The following is a 16,126-nucleotide window of genomic DNA, read 5'->3' as shown; positions in this document are numbered from 1 at the left end:
CTCTACATTTGGTACCGGGTTGCGTAGACAAGAGCTTTCAAATGCCCCCATAAATGAAAGTCAAGAGGGTTGAGGTCAGGAGAGTGTGGAGGCCATGGAATTGGTCTGCCTCTATCAATCTATCGGTCACCGAATCTGTTGTTGAGAAGCGTAAGAACACTTCGACTGAAATGTGCAGGAGCTCCATCGTGCATGAACCACATGTTGTGTCGTACTTGTAAAGGCACATGTTCTAGCAGCACAGGTAGAGTATCCCGTATGAAATCATGATAACGTGCTCTATTGAGCGCAGGTGGAAGAACATGGGGCCCAATCAAGACATCACCAACAATGCCTGCCCAAACATTCACAGAAAATCTGTCTTGATGACTTGATTGCACAATCGCATGTGGATTCTCGTCACCACACACATGTTGATTCTGAAAATATACAATTTGATCACGTTGGAATGAAGCCTCATCCGCAAAGAGAACATTTGCACTTTTTTAGGGTTATCATCAAATGCACAAAGAATTGCCTCATCCATTGCAGGTGTCTTCGTTGTTCTAGGTCTTCCCCAGTCGCGAGTCATAGGCTGGAATGTTCCGTACTCCCTAAGACGCCGATCAATTGCTTCAAATGTCTTCCTGTCGGGACACCTTCGTTATGGAAATCTGTGTCGATACAAACGTACCACGCCATGGCTATTGCCCCATGCTAATCCATACATCAAATGGGCATCTGCCAACTCCGCATATGTAAACATTGCACTGACTGCAAAACCACGTTCGTGATGAACACTAACCTGTTGATGCTACGTACTGATGTGCTTGATGCTAGTACTGTAGAGCAATGGGTCGCATGTCAACACAAGCACCGAAGTCAACATTACCCTCCTTCAATTGGGCCAACTGGCAGTGAATCGAGGAAGCACAGTACATATTGACGAAACTAAAATGAGCTCTAACATGGAAATTAAGCGTTTCCGGACACATGTCCACATAACATCTTTTCTTTATTAGTGTGTGAGGAATGTTTCCTGAAAGTTTGGCCGTACCTTTTTGTAACACGCTGTATAGCTCAACAGCAGCTCCAGATCTCATAAATTAGGACCTAACACTTCCCTTGACCTATATAGCTCAAAAACATCTCCTGATACCAATACCAACATTCACAGCCACACATTGGGATCAAACACTTCCCTTGACCTGTTATCCTTACGACATCTCCACATACAGCCGTCCATGGTCTGAGAAGCCGGAACTTTAAGCAAGCCTCATTTCTTCACGACATACTGAACACTTCAAGACTTCATCAAAAAATCTGAATAGTTGAAGAAATTTTATCAGAGACAACGCACTGTCCTTCATCATAGCCACCAACCGAAAACTGTTGACCCTGTCAGTCATATCCATACCTACCAAAGACATAAAAAAAGCAATTTACCAAAATTCACACACAACGCCACACTCGCAAACTAAACCAAAAACATCACCTAACACACCACCAGAGAGCACCACCGATCGCATCAAAACGACACCTACAAACACGCCACTCTCACAAACTAAATTCCGCACCGTCGTGACGTCACACACCACAACAGCCTTACGTCACAGGTCAAAGCCAACGAGTGGGATCGGACACTTCGGTTGACCCGATCTATTAGGTTCCTGCCAACAGCACCCTCAAAAATTGTAACATACTGCTGTGATTGAATTAAGCAATAATTATCTTTACAGTCTTACTTTTTACTATAAATACTCATCCACTTACCATCACTCATCCATTTACCTAGCCCTGTGATTTGATTTAATTTAAAAATTAAAATAATCATTTCAAATATTGATCATCTGAAATGATGATTGCTTAGCAGGCTGTACACAAAATCCATATCGATCATCTTTTGTCATTGTAGTTGTCATCACCATAAACATAATCAGTATCTGTTGGTTCAAATGGCTCTGAGCACTATGGGACTCAACTTCTGAGGTCATCAGTCCCCTAGAACTTAGAACTAATTAAACCTAACTAACCTAAGGACATCACACACATCCATGTCCGAGGCAGGATTCAAACCTGCGACCGTAGCGGTCGCGCGGTTCCAGACTGTAGCGCCTAGAACTGCTCGGCCACCCCGGCCGGCTCAGTATCTGTCTCCATACAGACACTCCTCCTATATGTATCTCTTGCAGGCATTCTTCCAAATTACCAAGCAACGCCAAGAGACAGAATTCAGCATTTCTGCTTTTGCTTAGCCGCACTTGATTACAGTTCTGGTGTCATCCACAAGTGTCTAGACACTAACTTTGTTGCCACTTTCTGTATAACCAGATTTATTTGCATTTTGTGAGAACTTTCAATAAGATTCTGCTACAGTAGCCACTGAAGGCTTCATGCATTGCCTTTTTTTAATAAACAAATTCATTTCACTTGCAGCCCTATGCTGCGAGACTAAAAAAGGAAATTATGAAAAATTTACAATAATTTCCAGCAACATGTACCAGTACACATTATTGTCCTGGATAAGGTCCTTGTGGAGGTGATTTGCCAATGCCTTCCTCCTACCTATTTTTTAGTGTTACACAAGTGTCTTCTTCACTTGTAGTGCAGCAATGAATGTGCACAGAATAAAAGAGAGGGAGAAACATGATACTAATACGTATCCTACTCTTTGCAAATAAAATCAAGGCAACTGTAGAGCTTAACATGCTCAGTCAATAAATTAATATCCTTCAAGCATACCTGCTCAAGCTATGGTGTGGTCATATTGTGCTCAGTTCAGTTGCAGCATTGGAAAAAAATCTACCTATTGCTCCAAGTTCAGCTGACAACATATGCAAGTTTAAAAGCTGAGGTACCGTGCTCTTCATTATGTTTATGTGACTCGACAAGTTGTCTATAGGTTGATGAATAGAGTTCTCTCATATCATAGCTAGCAACAGGATGGAAATGAATTTTATAGGCATAATTACACTAATATATGTACTTATTTAAGCCATAAATTAGGGGATGAATTGTATTACTTTGTAATGTGTACAATGCACGCTGACTGATTCAAACTTCTCTAGATTTTGAAATGCTCCCTGGAATCTGGAGTAGCTTACAGTTTTTATTCCCTGCAGAATTCGCACACTTTTAGAAGTGAGTTCTTGTGGCTGCTTAATCTACATTTATTTACTTTCTTGTATGGTTCCATCACAATGATGGCTTTTGCAAATATATGAACTTAAGCCAATTGTAGCACCCAGTTCTTGTGGGATGTTATCTGACCAACTCACTTATGTAAAAAAATGGCAATTTTGGAGCCTTGGCGCACCCCCCCCCCCCCCCCCCCCCCATAAATTTCTGCGAATAACCATCACTCCTAAGTAAAAATGCCATCTGTATTCTCTTGTTAACAGACACTATGAGAACATAGATGGCAATATAACTCATCGTTTAGGTTTTTGCTTTCTTTCCTTAAAAATATAACGGAATACTTAGATTAGTTCCAATCTCCATCAAAACAGCTTACACATCATCGTCATTAATGTTTTCATCCAAGTCGAATTTGTATTGAAAACCCGAACAGCCTCCTCCTTCCACAGTGATGCGCAAATTAGAGCCGTCGCTTGAAATTTCTTTAAGTCTCTTGGTACAACTGGTACTGACGTTGAGAGGTTGGCCAGCCGCCGAAGAAAACCACCTGTAAAATATTACCAAGAATGATCACCAACATTCAAATATACTTTTCTAGCTGTGTTGCATTCCCTTAAAAGAAAAATAGAATGAATTTCAGTTTCACACGGGTATAGTTTTCTGAGTAATGGTATCTATTATTTCAAATCTTCATAGGATACATTGAACTTCAGACACTGCATCAAAAATTGGTTGAGATACGGTGCTTAAAAAGATACCGCTCACAACTACGCATGTATATTATACTCAGACTTCTGAACTCAAACTTTTGAAAGTATTTCACATTACATTAATTTTATTTCGTAGTCAGAGTAAAATTAAAATCGATTCTTAAGTTTATAGTTCACAAAAGTACTCAAAGATAGCGTACACACTGCAGCCACAGCTGGCTGGACAGCAGCACAGTATTAACGCTACCGTATTTTAGACTCGTACGTGTAGCTTAAAGTAGAAAAAATCGTTTTAGTTATGTAAAGCAATTATTTAAATACCTTTCCTTTCGGTTTATAAACGTGAAAAATGTTGACTTTCGGCCGTACTTCGAGGATAAACTGTACATCACCAATCTGCCAAATGTCGCCATGTTAGTCGTGACGTATCGAAAGGCATTGTGGGCTTGCTAATTAGAGTGCAGTGAATTTTTATCAAAATCGACCTTCATGGCTGTCAAGAAAGCCTTGTTTTTGGAAGAAATTTTAAGAGTTTTCCTATGCGGTTGACGTACGATTTTGTTACGTGAGTGGGGAGTTGGGTTTGCTGAAGAGTATTGTGTGAGTTGTGGGTCAGACGACGCCAATGTTCACTGGAACCGTAAGGGTACAAATATGCGAGGCTTGCGGGTTGAGACCTACCGATTTTCAAAAGCGGCATAATATGACGTTTGGGAAACCAGATGATCAGCCAACAATAGATCCTTATGTGTCGATAGATGTGGATGAAAGCCATTTGAGTCGCTCGACAACGAAATGCAAGACTTTCGATCCGGTGTGGAACGAATGGTTCGAGCACGACGTGCAGGGCGCCGTCAGCCTAGGGCTGACGGTTTTCCACGATGCTGCAATCCCACCGGACGATTTTGTGGCAAATTGCAGTATTCCTTTTGAAGAACTGCTTCAGAGGAATCGAGATTCAACAGACTTCTGGGTATGAACCGTTCTGTAGCTTGCATGAGAACCACTGTTGATCGAATCTTGCTGCAGCTCTGAGTGATGCACAGCTTTGCTTGAACAGCTGCAGCCATGAAAATTACATAGTTATTGCTTATTACATCAGTTTTAATACGCACGTCTAAATTCTCTCTCTACTGTGCCACGATAGTTGTATTATTATAGCATGAGTTAAAAGTATTGAACTCAATACTCATTGATGTATTGTTGCAGATGCGTTCAGACAGAACTGTTGTTAATGATATTGCACCCTGGGTACAGTGTTCCATATCAGAAATGTTTCCAAGGATTTCTCTGTTTTGTATGAAATTAATTAGCCAGCAGTTTCTTATACATATTGGCTTCCATTGTGATTCTAATAATTTGTCACTGTCATGTCTAGTTAATATTGTATTGGCATAATAAGTTATTATTTCGTATTTATAAACCCTTGATTTACAGTTGGGAAGTTATCCAGAATGCCTCTGTTTCTTCTTGCCTTTCTTCAATTAGTTGTTGCTGTTATTTTCTTTGAAATCAAAATGCGACGGTACACCACCTCTCACTGCTGATTACCCTCAACAATGTCAGTTCTATCAAATATGACATTGACATGCTTTATTTCTTATATTTTCTGTATTAATCAAGAGATTCTTAAGCCTAGTTAATTTCTTGGTGTTTTGTTCTTGGTATTAATTCTTTTTAAAATTAAAACCATTTATGTGCTTTAAAGAATATTCGCCTTCTGTGAAACCAATTTTTCATTACTTTCCTGTAATGCCATATTTCCAAACCTTTTTGTTTCCCTCCAACTTAAAAAAGTCTTGTTTACTGTCAGCTTCCAAGATACATTACATTTTCACCGATTGGAAGTGAACAATACACAATTTTAGTAGTGGCAAGTGCTGTATATCCTGTATGGAGCCACAGAAGTGGGTATACCCTATTTCAAAGTCTTTTAGCCATGCATTTAGCATAATTTGGATATACAATAATTTTGGAAGCCGGTTCAGTTAATTGAAATTCAGGTGGTAACCATTTCACCTATGTTCACTGGAACCGTAAGGGTACAAATATGCGAGGCTTGCGGGTTTAGACCTACCGATTTTCAAAAGCGGCATAATATGATGTTTGGGAAACCAGATGATCAGCCAACAATAAATCCTTATGTGTCGATAGATGTGGATGAAAGCCATTTGAGTCGCTCGACAACGAAATGCAAGACTTTCGATCCGGTGTGGAACGAATGGTTCGAGCACGACGTGCAGGGTGCCGTCAGCCTAGGGCTGACAGTTTTCCACGATTTAGTCAGTTTTAATGTTCCATATATAGAGAGATTGAAAATCATTTCCTTTACGACTTTTTTGAGTACCAAATAAACCCATTTATTTTTAATGGTATTGTTTGATATGTTTTGTTGGCAGTAGTCTTAGCCCAGATGATACATTCAGCATCAGGTATCCTGTTTCCATTTTTAATAAATAAAATGGTACTATCAAGTGCTTAATATCCATTTTTGTATTACAAATGTACTACAGTGCAACAGCTTCTCGAGCACATTGACAAATATAGTTTTTGGTGTGACATGCTCCCTACATTCCTATAGCAGCAATTTTGTTTTGTTTTGTGTTGGGTCTTCAGATGTATATGGAAATTTGCCTTCATGTAAAGTGCCCACAGTGAAGCTGATGCCTTTGCTTTTTGGCTGACTGTTCTGGTTTATTGTCACACAGGTTTGAAGTAAAAAAATTAGTGAACATCAAGACCAACAAGAAAAGGTCAAGAGGCCATACAAATAGGCACCCTTGGTTTCCATTTACTTGAATATACCAGACCAAGGCAGCGATTCAAAACTAACCTCTCAGTGTATTAACAGGTTGTTGTTACATTGCCATTGTGCCAACTGAGATGTGCCATGTGTAACACTGAAAGTGTCTTGAATAACATTTTAGTGTTTACTGAGCAGGGTATCATGCCGAATAAGACACTAGACAAACATTTTAGAGAAGTGAGATCAAATCCCCTCATTCCAGCCAACCAAATTTACTTTTTCCATAATGCCAGGGCTAAATCACTGTCCGAGTAGGTTCACCAAAAAGACTGCAAACCTCAGTTCTAGTGCCCTTAATCCTTTGTTCATGTTTTTTTTTTTTTTTTTAACTACCTGTCAGTTGGTAGAACTGTCCGCCCCAGTAGCTGATGGTAAGCATGATGGAATGTCATGCCAAGGGGCGCAGGTTTTGTTCCTGGCTGGGTCAGAGATTTTCTCTGCTCAGGGACTGGGTCTTGTGTTGTCCTAGTCATCATCATCTCATCCTCATCGATACTCAAGTCGCCGAAGAGGCCTCAACTCAAAAGACTTGCACCAGGCGAACCGTCTACTCGGCGGGAGGCCCTAGCCACACGACATTTCATTTCAGTTGGGAGAACTGTGTTTTATATGACAATGATATCTTTTTCCAACTGTCTGGAATGTTAAACTTCTAATAAGGTAGACAGCAGAGTGATGTGCAGTAGCATCATTCTGACACGTGTCTCCTATGTGTGCGATAACGTTCATATGAAATTTTTGTTATTCCATTGCAGTGTCCAGGAGATAGCAGTGTGTCTATAAGGGGCTCCAATGGAGGAGAAAAAAAAATAAATAAAATACGGCGCTTACAGAACGTAGGCAGGTTATTTTGTGAAATATGTGGAAGGTCACTATTAGCCAAGCAAGGAAGCCTAATCATAAAATGATTGAGTAATTAAGGAACAACCATAGTGAAGGCTGCAAATAAAATTGGACTACTTTCCAAGAGCTGTTACCTATCCATGTTTATATATAGCTTATGTTTCATTAGCATTGAATGTGAAGGGATACTGATGAACTAGCTAATGAGACACTACCGTATTTCGTCAATTGGAAGACACATTATCTGGTGCTCTGTAAAGTAAGGCTGATTACTATTGATCATTTCTGGCTATACATTGTGTAATAGAAATACACAGTCAAGATTGTGCTGAAAGTGTTTAACCATGTCACTTGCAACTTCTTAGTAGTAGAAGTTCTGCACAGGCATTCACTGTTTGTGTGTGTCATGTTCCAAAAGTAAGAGCTGTTTGGTCATAAAAAGTATATATTAAGAAATAACTTCCATCGACGATTTTAGTTTCCTATATACCAGTTTCACTCTTCCAAGTAATCATCATTCACTTCTAAGCACTTTCCATAATGCCGTGCTAGTTTCTTCCAACTCTTGTGCATAGTCTTCCATGTGACAACTCAACTAGTAAACAGCAGCTGCCATCTTCAAACCTTTTTCCACCAAGCTGTTGTTTCAAGTGCAAGAAGTAGTAATAGGCACTGGGTGTGAGGTCAGGACTGTAGAGCGACTGTTCAGAAAGATCCCAACGGAAATGCCAAATTTTATCCTTTATATAGGCATTGCCATGGAGGACTGGTATTCTTTGCACATGATTTTTTTTTATCTTTTCCATGACAGCCATGTAAAAAATGGTGCATCCACCATCAAGAAATTCATCAGCTAGAGCACCAATAATCCGTAATTGATCAGATGAATTTTTCACTTGGTTGCTGTATGATTTCATTGGTGACGATACTACACCTGTCATATTGGTGAGGATACTGGACCTGTCATTCTTTCGTCATTAAACACACATCAATTGCAATGTTTAAAGTCTTGATTTTATTGACATAAAAGTTTTCTGGGTATGGTAGCATGTCATAATGTATAAAACTACTGCTGCTGGAGAAAAACCATTATTTTGGTCATGTTGCAGCGGCCTTCTTCTGGGTCTACTGGTGCTTCTAGCTATGCAGGGTCCCTTATATTTTGTTGTTACTGTTCACTGCGCGTGCCATTACGTCATAGTTTTAGAAATATAGTTCGTTTCATTGGTCATTTAAGGAAGAAGGAGAGGGAACTTTATTTTAATAGATTATTGCGGTGAAGGGAGAGCATAACTTCTGTTGTCTATTGACTCTTGTGTTATGTGCCATGATTGATGGTCACTGTTGAATGAGAAGTTGGCTCCTGTTTACCAAAACACCTAAAAGGAGAAACAATTTTACCTATGGTTATCATGGTCAGCTTTGATGATGATGATGCTTGGCTTGTGATGCACTCAGTTGCACAGTCATCAGCACCCATACAGAGTCCCAATTTTGACACAGCCCAAGTTGTTTCACAGTCCAAGTTGTTTCACAGTCCAATCTAGCCACTGTCACACATGATGATGATGAAATGATTAGTACAATACAAACACCCAGTCCCCAGGAAGAGAAAATCCCCAACCCGGCTGGAATTGGACCTGGGGTCCCTTGATCCAGAGGCAGCAACGCTAGCCACTAGACCACGATCTGCGGACTCAGCTTTGATGTGAAGTCACTATTTATGAACATGTCATCCTTCAGGAGCATGTCTCGCCAGACACGACCTGGTTGAGTTGTGCCTGACTTCAGTGTACTGGGCACAGAGTATATTGCAAGCCTACACATACAGACAGGTATCTGCATGCCCAATCCTACCACCACCCAGCGCAGAACAACTCAATCAGCCGTACTTTGGCAATCTTTGCGCATTGTCTGAGTGACGCTCAAAGCATAACACCTGAGCTTAAAAGGCTACGCACAACGTTTCTAGCCAATGGCTACAGCCGTAAGTGAATCCACACAGCCTTGTCGACAAATACATGTAAGCAAGATAAGCAAGAAATAGACAAACTGCAGCCAACAGTGCATTTACCTTATGTGAAAAATGTTACTGATCAAATAGGCAAACACCTTCGCCAGGTTGGAGTACGGCCTGTCTTCTATAGTGGTCGCAGGATCCAGGACATGCTAGGCTCCACTAAGGACAAGGCGGATACATTACACACTGCAGACGTGTACAAGGTGGAATGCGAATGTGGAGAGACATATATCAGCGAGACTGGCAGGCCAATAGCAATGCGCATTCAGGAACACTAGTGCTGTATTTGTCTAGGGCAACACAACAAATCTGCTGTGACAGAGCATCAGCAAGATTGTGGAAAAGAAATAAAATTCAGTGAAGCCTTTGTGTTGGCCAAGCAGCCGGTTATGATGAAATGCAAAATCAGAGAGGCCAATAGCAACGCACATTCGGGAACATGAGCACTGTATTCGTATTGGGTAACACAACAAATCTGCAATTGTAGAACATCAGCAAGATTTTGGAAAACAAATAAAATTCAGCGAAGCCTGTGTGTTGGCCAAGCAGCCGGTTATGATGCAACGCAAAATCAGAGAGGCCATTGAAATACTTAAACACCCTAAGAACATGAATGGAGAGGATGGACTCAGGCTTGCCCCATCTTGGCTGCCAGCAATCAGAGCCCAACAGACCGCACTGTCAACACGAGGCACAAGCACTACTGGCAAGTAACTGCTGCTGCGCGGGCAACGTCCAGCATTTGGTAAATAGGAGCCAAATTCTCATTCGACGGTGACCACCAATAATGACACACAACACAAGAGCCAATAGATAACAGAGGTTACACTCTCCACCCACAGCAATAACCTATTAAAATAAAGTTCCCTCTCCTTCTTCCTTAATTGAATGAAACAAACTATCTTTTTAAAGTTATGACATAATGCCATGCGCAGTGAACAGTAACAACAAAGGTAAGGGACACTACATCGCTAGAATGCACCAGTATACCCAAAAGAAGGCCGCTGCAACTGTGACTGAAACGGTGGTTTTTCTCCAGCAGCAGTAGTTTTATACGTTATGATGCAGTAGCATACCCAGAAAACTTTTGTCGACTAACTCTGCCCACAGAAGCCTATGCAGTTATCTTGATTCTATTGCTTAAACTTTCCTTCACTCTATTATACTGTAGACAAGTATACTAGACTCAATTACTGATGAATTTGAGAAACTGTAGAACTTTTTGCACACAAAAATCGAATTACAGCACACGCTTTACGAATAGTGTGTGCATCAATTTTCAAAATCATTTTTGTGTGCTTTCATACATAGTCAAACAACTACTGAACCATGATGAGGAATTCCGTGGCTTCATAAACAATTAATTAGGGACACTGCAAATCATTTTTTTTTTTTTTCCCCTGAGCTGCCAACATTTAAATGTTAACAGGCCTTACTTTTTGAATACTTGTCTCAGCATCCTGGCATGTTGACAAGTGTCGGTGAACCTACCAAGGGTACCCGTATGATAGGTTATGGGGGAAGAGGTGGGGGGAGGGGGGGGGGGGAGCTAGACCAGTGGGTATGGAGTGTTTATAATATTTTGAAAGACAAATGGCGACTTGTAAGTAGCCATAGAAAATTTCCAGGTCCGACCCTGTTAAAAACTTGCATAATATCAACTTTCAAATCATTTCCTTGAAGGAAAAACACATGACTACACTATAATTTTTCCATTGCCTGAGAGCTTGGGACGGAGGGGGGGGGGGGTGATAAAAGGGATTTCGCTTTGGCACACTTGCACACCACCACCACCACCACCACCACCACCACCAGACTTGCTACTTATGCAGTACAATACAGTTGGACACAGGCTAATGACGTAGGCTACAGTAGATGCATGAATACTTAAATCAGGAATTTTGGATTTATGCCTAAGTTCGTAGTGTTTTTTCCATAAGTTTAATAAATACAATGGAGACTTAAGTCATCAAGAATATATTCTCCTTCATAATTTACAACAGTCTGCCGATGATGGGTTAACTTTTTGGTTCCGCGACTTTGGAAATCACATGCTTTTAAGGTGAGGAACTCATCAAGCCATGTTCGGAGCACATTTTTATCCAGAAAGGAAGTTCCTTGATGGTTTCATAGAGTGGAAAAGGCGAAAATCTGAGGGCACAAGATCAGCTCAAAAAGATGAGTGCAGAATGACTTCCCAACCCTGTTCCAGTATAGTGTTTTTTGTCAGTCTAGCAGAATGCATGTGGGCATTATCGTGGAGTAGCATCACTTCATGCAATCTTCCTGGTCATTGTTTTTGGGTTGTGTGTGCAGGACATCTCAGTGTTGACAGTATATTTCAGCAGTGATGCATACACCTTGGGGAAGCAATTCATAGTACACACTGTTGATGTTCCACCAGATGCATAACATTCTCTCTTGTAGATGCACACAGGTCTTCGTAAGGGGAGTAGCTGCTTTGTTTGGGACTCAACCATTCATTTCTTTCCCTTATGGTAGCATAACGACACCATTTCTCGTCACCAGGAATGATACAGGATAGGAATGGTCAGTGTACTTCGCGAGCCAATTGATGCTGAGCAAGCAGAGACATACTTTTAGCCAGCCATCGATTGTTGAGATTAGCACGCACTACCCATACACCCGATTTTTGAATGTTCCACATTGCATGCAAATGTCATATGATGGTGGAAATACCACAGTTAATCACATTTGTCAGTTCTCTAGTACTGACCTGATCATTGTGGATTAATGCATTTAAATGATCTTTATAAAAGCCAGAAGGTCTTACTGTACGTAAGGAGTCACTGATGTCAAAATAATCCTCCTTAAAATGAGAAAACCATTTTCTTGTCCTGATCTGTCCAATGGCATTATTCGCATACATGACTCGAATTTTTCTGGATTCCTCCACTGCTGTCACCCTTCTATTGAAATCAAACAGAAGAATGCATCTGCATATATACTCTGCAAACCATCATGAGGTGCATATCAGAGGGTATGTCCCATTGTAACAGCTATTAGGGTTTCTTCATGTTCCATTAACATATGAAGCACAGGAAGAATGAGTGTTTGAATGTCTCGTCTCTGCACATGCAGTAATTATTCTAATCTTATCCTCATGATCTCTGTGTGAGTGACACATAGAGGGTTGTAGTATATCTCTAAAGGAATCATTTAAAGCTGGTACTTGAAAATTTGTTAATAGACTTTCTCGGGATAGTTTACATCTACCAGTGTTGCAAATGTTCTGATGTCTCCACTTGGCATTCCATTTTCTTGCATCCACAACTCCACTAACTGTTTCCAAATGACAAAATGACTGTATATAAATTCAACTGTGAATTACAAATAAAAAATGGTAGTCGATAAATAAACCTGTAGCAACCAGAATACCAGTATGCAAAATAAAAGCCTACGAAATTATGCACGAACTTAATAACAGTTTTCGGATGAGTTGTGCTTCATGTATTTATAATAGCAGTGCCTGAATATTAAGATAAAATTTTGGTAAGTGCATTTTTTCAGTATGCTTCTGTACCATCTTACTTGGTGAAAAGAGAGCACATTGGCAGCCACTGTTGCTAAACTTTAATGATCCTCGTTTGCTCTGCCCATACCGTTGTCATCTACCAATCATCAGTTTGATCAATTTTTATCCAAAGATATTTAGCAAAGAATTTATTTAGTTGTTCTCCCGTTATATGATCATATGCTCAGCGTACTTCTATTTCACTTAATTACAAGCGCTCTGGAACCCCCAACTCTAGCCTGTACCAGTTTCTTTCCATTTCTTATTGTTATTTACCCCATGCTGTCACTATTCTACAAGTATTTGAGGAATTGAAAGCTATAGTGAATTGAACACATTTTACTATTTTTCCTGTAGAACCCCACAATGAAGCTCAAATTTATTTATTCTTCTTCATTTTTGGGATAATAACAAGTGTTGCATAGTGGTTACCATACAATGCAAGACGAGAAAATAATGTGAAACACCTGACGAATGTTTCTTATCAGCCGGCCTACAATAACTGTTGCAAGAGGGCCCATTACTGAGTCACCAACAACAGATTAATTTGATAGCCCTCCGTTTCCCTCTCTGTATTTCTTCATGAAATATCATGGTGAAACCATTTACCATGTTTCATTGCACATATCAGCAATACATTTGCATGAAGAAATCCAGGTAGGATTGCATTTAATGCATTTTAATTATTCATTAGTGTTGTTGTTATTTATCTAAGTGCATCAGATTATCGACAGGTTGTCTGAAATTTTCTGATTTATAGGTTGTGACAAAACCATTCCAAACATACCTTAATTACGGGAGTTCATGACTTGTGTCTTCTGTCAGCTTTTCTGCAAATGGTGTTTGTCCCAAGCACCAGGCACACAAGAAATGGCATTTGGTGTAGTTGGACTGCAGCCCTAGTGATATGGCAGTAACATTTGAATCCCCATACGCTTCCTGCTGGTACCTCCATTGTCTACTCCTATCAGGATGTTTCTTATATTTTGATATATTTATTTTATATTGGTAATGTAGACAACAGAAATAGGAGTAAACTTGTTACTATTTTGTCAAGGGGATGCTTAAAGGCTTGTCTATGAAGTGTCAATTAAAAGTCGCTCTACGTCAGATTGTGAATCAAGAGTGGTGTGGTTGCATCTCTACACTTAAATCAGAATAACAAAGTAATTAATAGTTACACATGGAAAGAGACAATGACAGTTCACCATTACCTGCACGCCAATATGGTTGTGCCAGCAACAGCTGTAAAATTCAATATGGAATTCCTTTGGTCGTTTTCCACTGACTGCAGTACTCAGTTTGCCTTGCAGGGGTATTATAGCCTAATCACTTTGCTGCTCACTTTTGCTATTAGCTGCAGACATTCATTTGTTTATTATAAGAAAAATCAGCACAAAGAAACAAAGTATATGATGAAAATGAATCACAACAGTTACTTTAGAGGCTGTAATTGTCATCCACAGAGAGATGTGGGAGATAGAACTTAATGATTTTTCACCTTCAGAAGAGAATTCATTCACATAAAATTTTTCAGAAGGTTCTTGAACAAGAAGTTCTTGTGGTGAGATACTTGGCAAATTGCAGAGCATATTTTAGAATAAATGACTCTTGCTTTTTTATTCCTGGAGACACTTCTGTTTACAAGGGAACTGTACATATGTTTGAATGATTCACAGCTGTTGCAAGTCTTCTGTAAACTGCATAGTATTTCCACCAGGCAGCTGCTCACCATCAGGTGCTACTGACGCATTGCTGCTGTGCTCGCCAATTTATGCGCTGGCTCACTATAGTGGCGCAGGTGTCTGGGGGTGGGGCTATCTTGTCATTGTAAACAAATCATAGAGGACATTGACAGCCCCCCACCCCCCATGCTGGAGAAACCAGCCATGTTCTTCATGCTGTGGCATTGGAAAAGTGTGGTCACAAGCCACAGACGCCATATACACACACGAAGGAAGTGTTGCCATCCAGCTTAATCATCCTGGCTACAATTCCCCATCTGTGTTGACTTATTGTAATCTTTTGTCTGCAGCTGACAATGCTTTAGTGCCACCACTCTGGGTTCTGTTACTCTGGGTAGTTTGAATTCTGTGTCTTTGTTAATTAAGTTATTAGTTACACGTATTTTGACCACTTCTTTAATGATCGGGGTCCAAGTATGGAAAGGCGGATGAGAGAATCTTAATCTCTCCATAGTTTATGTCCTGTGCTAAGACAGTGTTCAGCAACAGCAGATTTTTGTGGTTGACCCAGTCTGGCATGAAACTTACGTTTGTCGCATCTTTCAGTAATGGTGCAACACATCTGGTCATCGTAAGATTTTCCACTGTGGCACAGGATTTTATGTAGTTCTGGTCTCCTTTGATCTAGTCTTTAACTGAACCCAGCATTGTATGCACTGACACCAGATGGTAGAAGACACATTTTATTCGATGTTTCTTGAATAACCCGCCTGTCTTAAAGGACAGGGCACCAACATTAAACAGAAAAGCCAACCTTCTTGCTGCTCTTGCGATTGCATTCTGGTCTAAATGCATTGCAAATCTGCTTATTGGAGTACCCATTCTGGACAAACACAGAGCAGAAATGGCTGAGCTCTGCTGATAACCTCTGAATCTGAAACAGCTGTAGCCGTACGTACAAAAATCCATAGTACGATACTGTGTTGGGTCGGGTGATTAACATCTCATATGTACAGATTGATGTGCATATGTTTATGAAACACACTGTGGCGCAAGGAACCATCTTCTTTTCTATGAACCATAACACCATAAAACAGGTCGTGTGTGTTTCTCTCCACTTCCATGGTGAAGCAGAAGCTCGGGTGGGGGAGTTAAGAATTAGTAAAAATGAAGGAAACACTGCTGTTCCATGTGGCCATACCACAGAGAGTAAGTTTCGTCTACATGTCTTCAAAAACATTTAGGTTTCAAAACCAACAAATGAAGCACTTTGCCCTTGAAGTCTCCCATAGAATGGTTAGATACTATAGGACAGGGGTTCCCAACAAAATTTTCTCGAGGACCCCCTCATCGAGCATGATTGGTACCTTGTCATATCACAGTATCAAGTACCTAAAAAAGTCAAATTAA

The 16,126-nt window shown here is 40.3% G+C and overlaps 2 protein-coding genes across 2 annotated transcripts in view; one reads left to right on the top strand and one right to left on the bottom strand.

The window, feature by feature from the left end:
* Positions 1-4,259, bottom strand: part of LOC124608789 (iron-sulfur cluster assembly 2 homolog, mitochondrial) — a 35,648-nt gene extending 31,389 nt beyond the window's left edge. The window contains exons 1-2 of the mRNA XM_047140015.1: positions 4,149-4,259; positions 3,494-3,664 (exon numbers count right to left, since the gene is read on the bottom strand). Of these exons, the coding sequence (XP_046995971.1) occupies positions 3,494-3,664; positions 4,149-4,240 (263 nt within the window). The 5' untranslated portion in view covers positions 4,241-4,259. The remainder of the gene's footprint in view (positions 1-3,493; positions 3,665-4,148) is intronic.
* LOC124608773 (protein kinase C) overlaps positions 4,057-16,126 on the top strand; it is a 232,768-nt gene continuing 220,698 nt past the window's right edge. The window contains exon 1 of the mRNA XM_047140014.1: positions 4,057-4,800. Coding sequence (XP_046995970.1) covers positions 4,453-4,800 — 348 coding nt within the window. The 5' untranslated portion in view covers positions 4,057-4,452. The remainder of the gene's footprint in view (positions 4,801-16,126) is intronic.

This window comes from Schistocerca americana, chromosome 1 (genome assembly GCF_021461395.2).
Source record: "Schistocerca americana isolate TAMUIC-IGC-003095 chromosome 1, iqSchAmer2.1, whole genome shotgun sequence".
NCBI classification, from domain to species: domain Eukaryota; kingdom Metazoa; phylum Arthropoda; class Insecta; order Orthoptera; family Acrididae; genus Schistocerca; species Schistocerca americana.
This window is presented reverse-complemented; position numbering and strand designations above follow the sequence as displayed.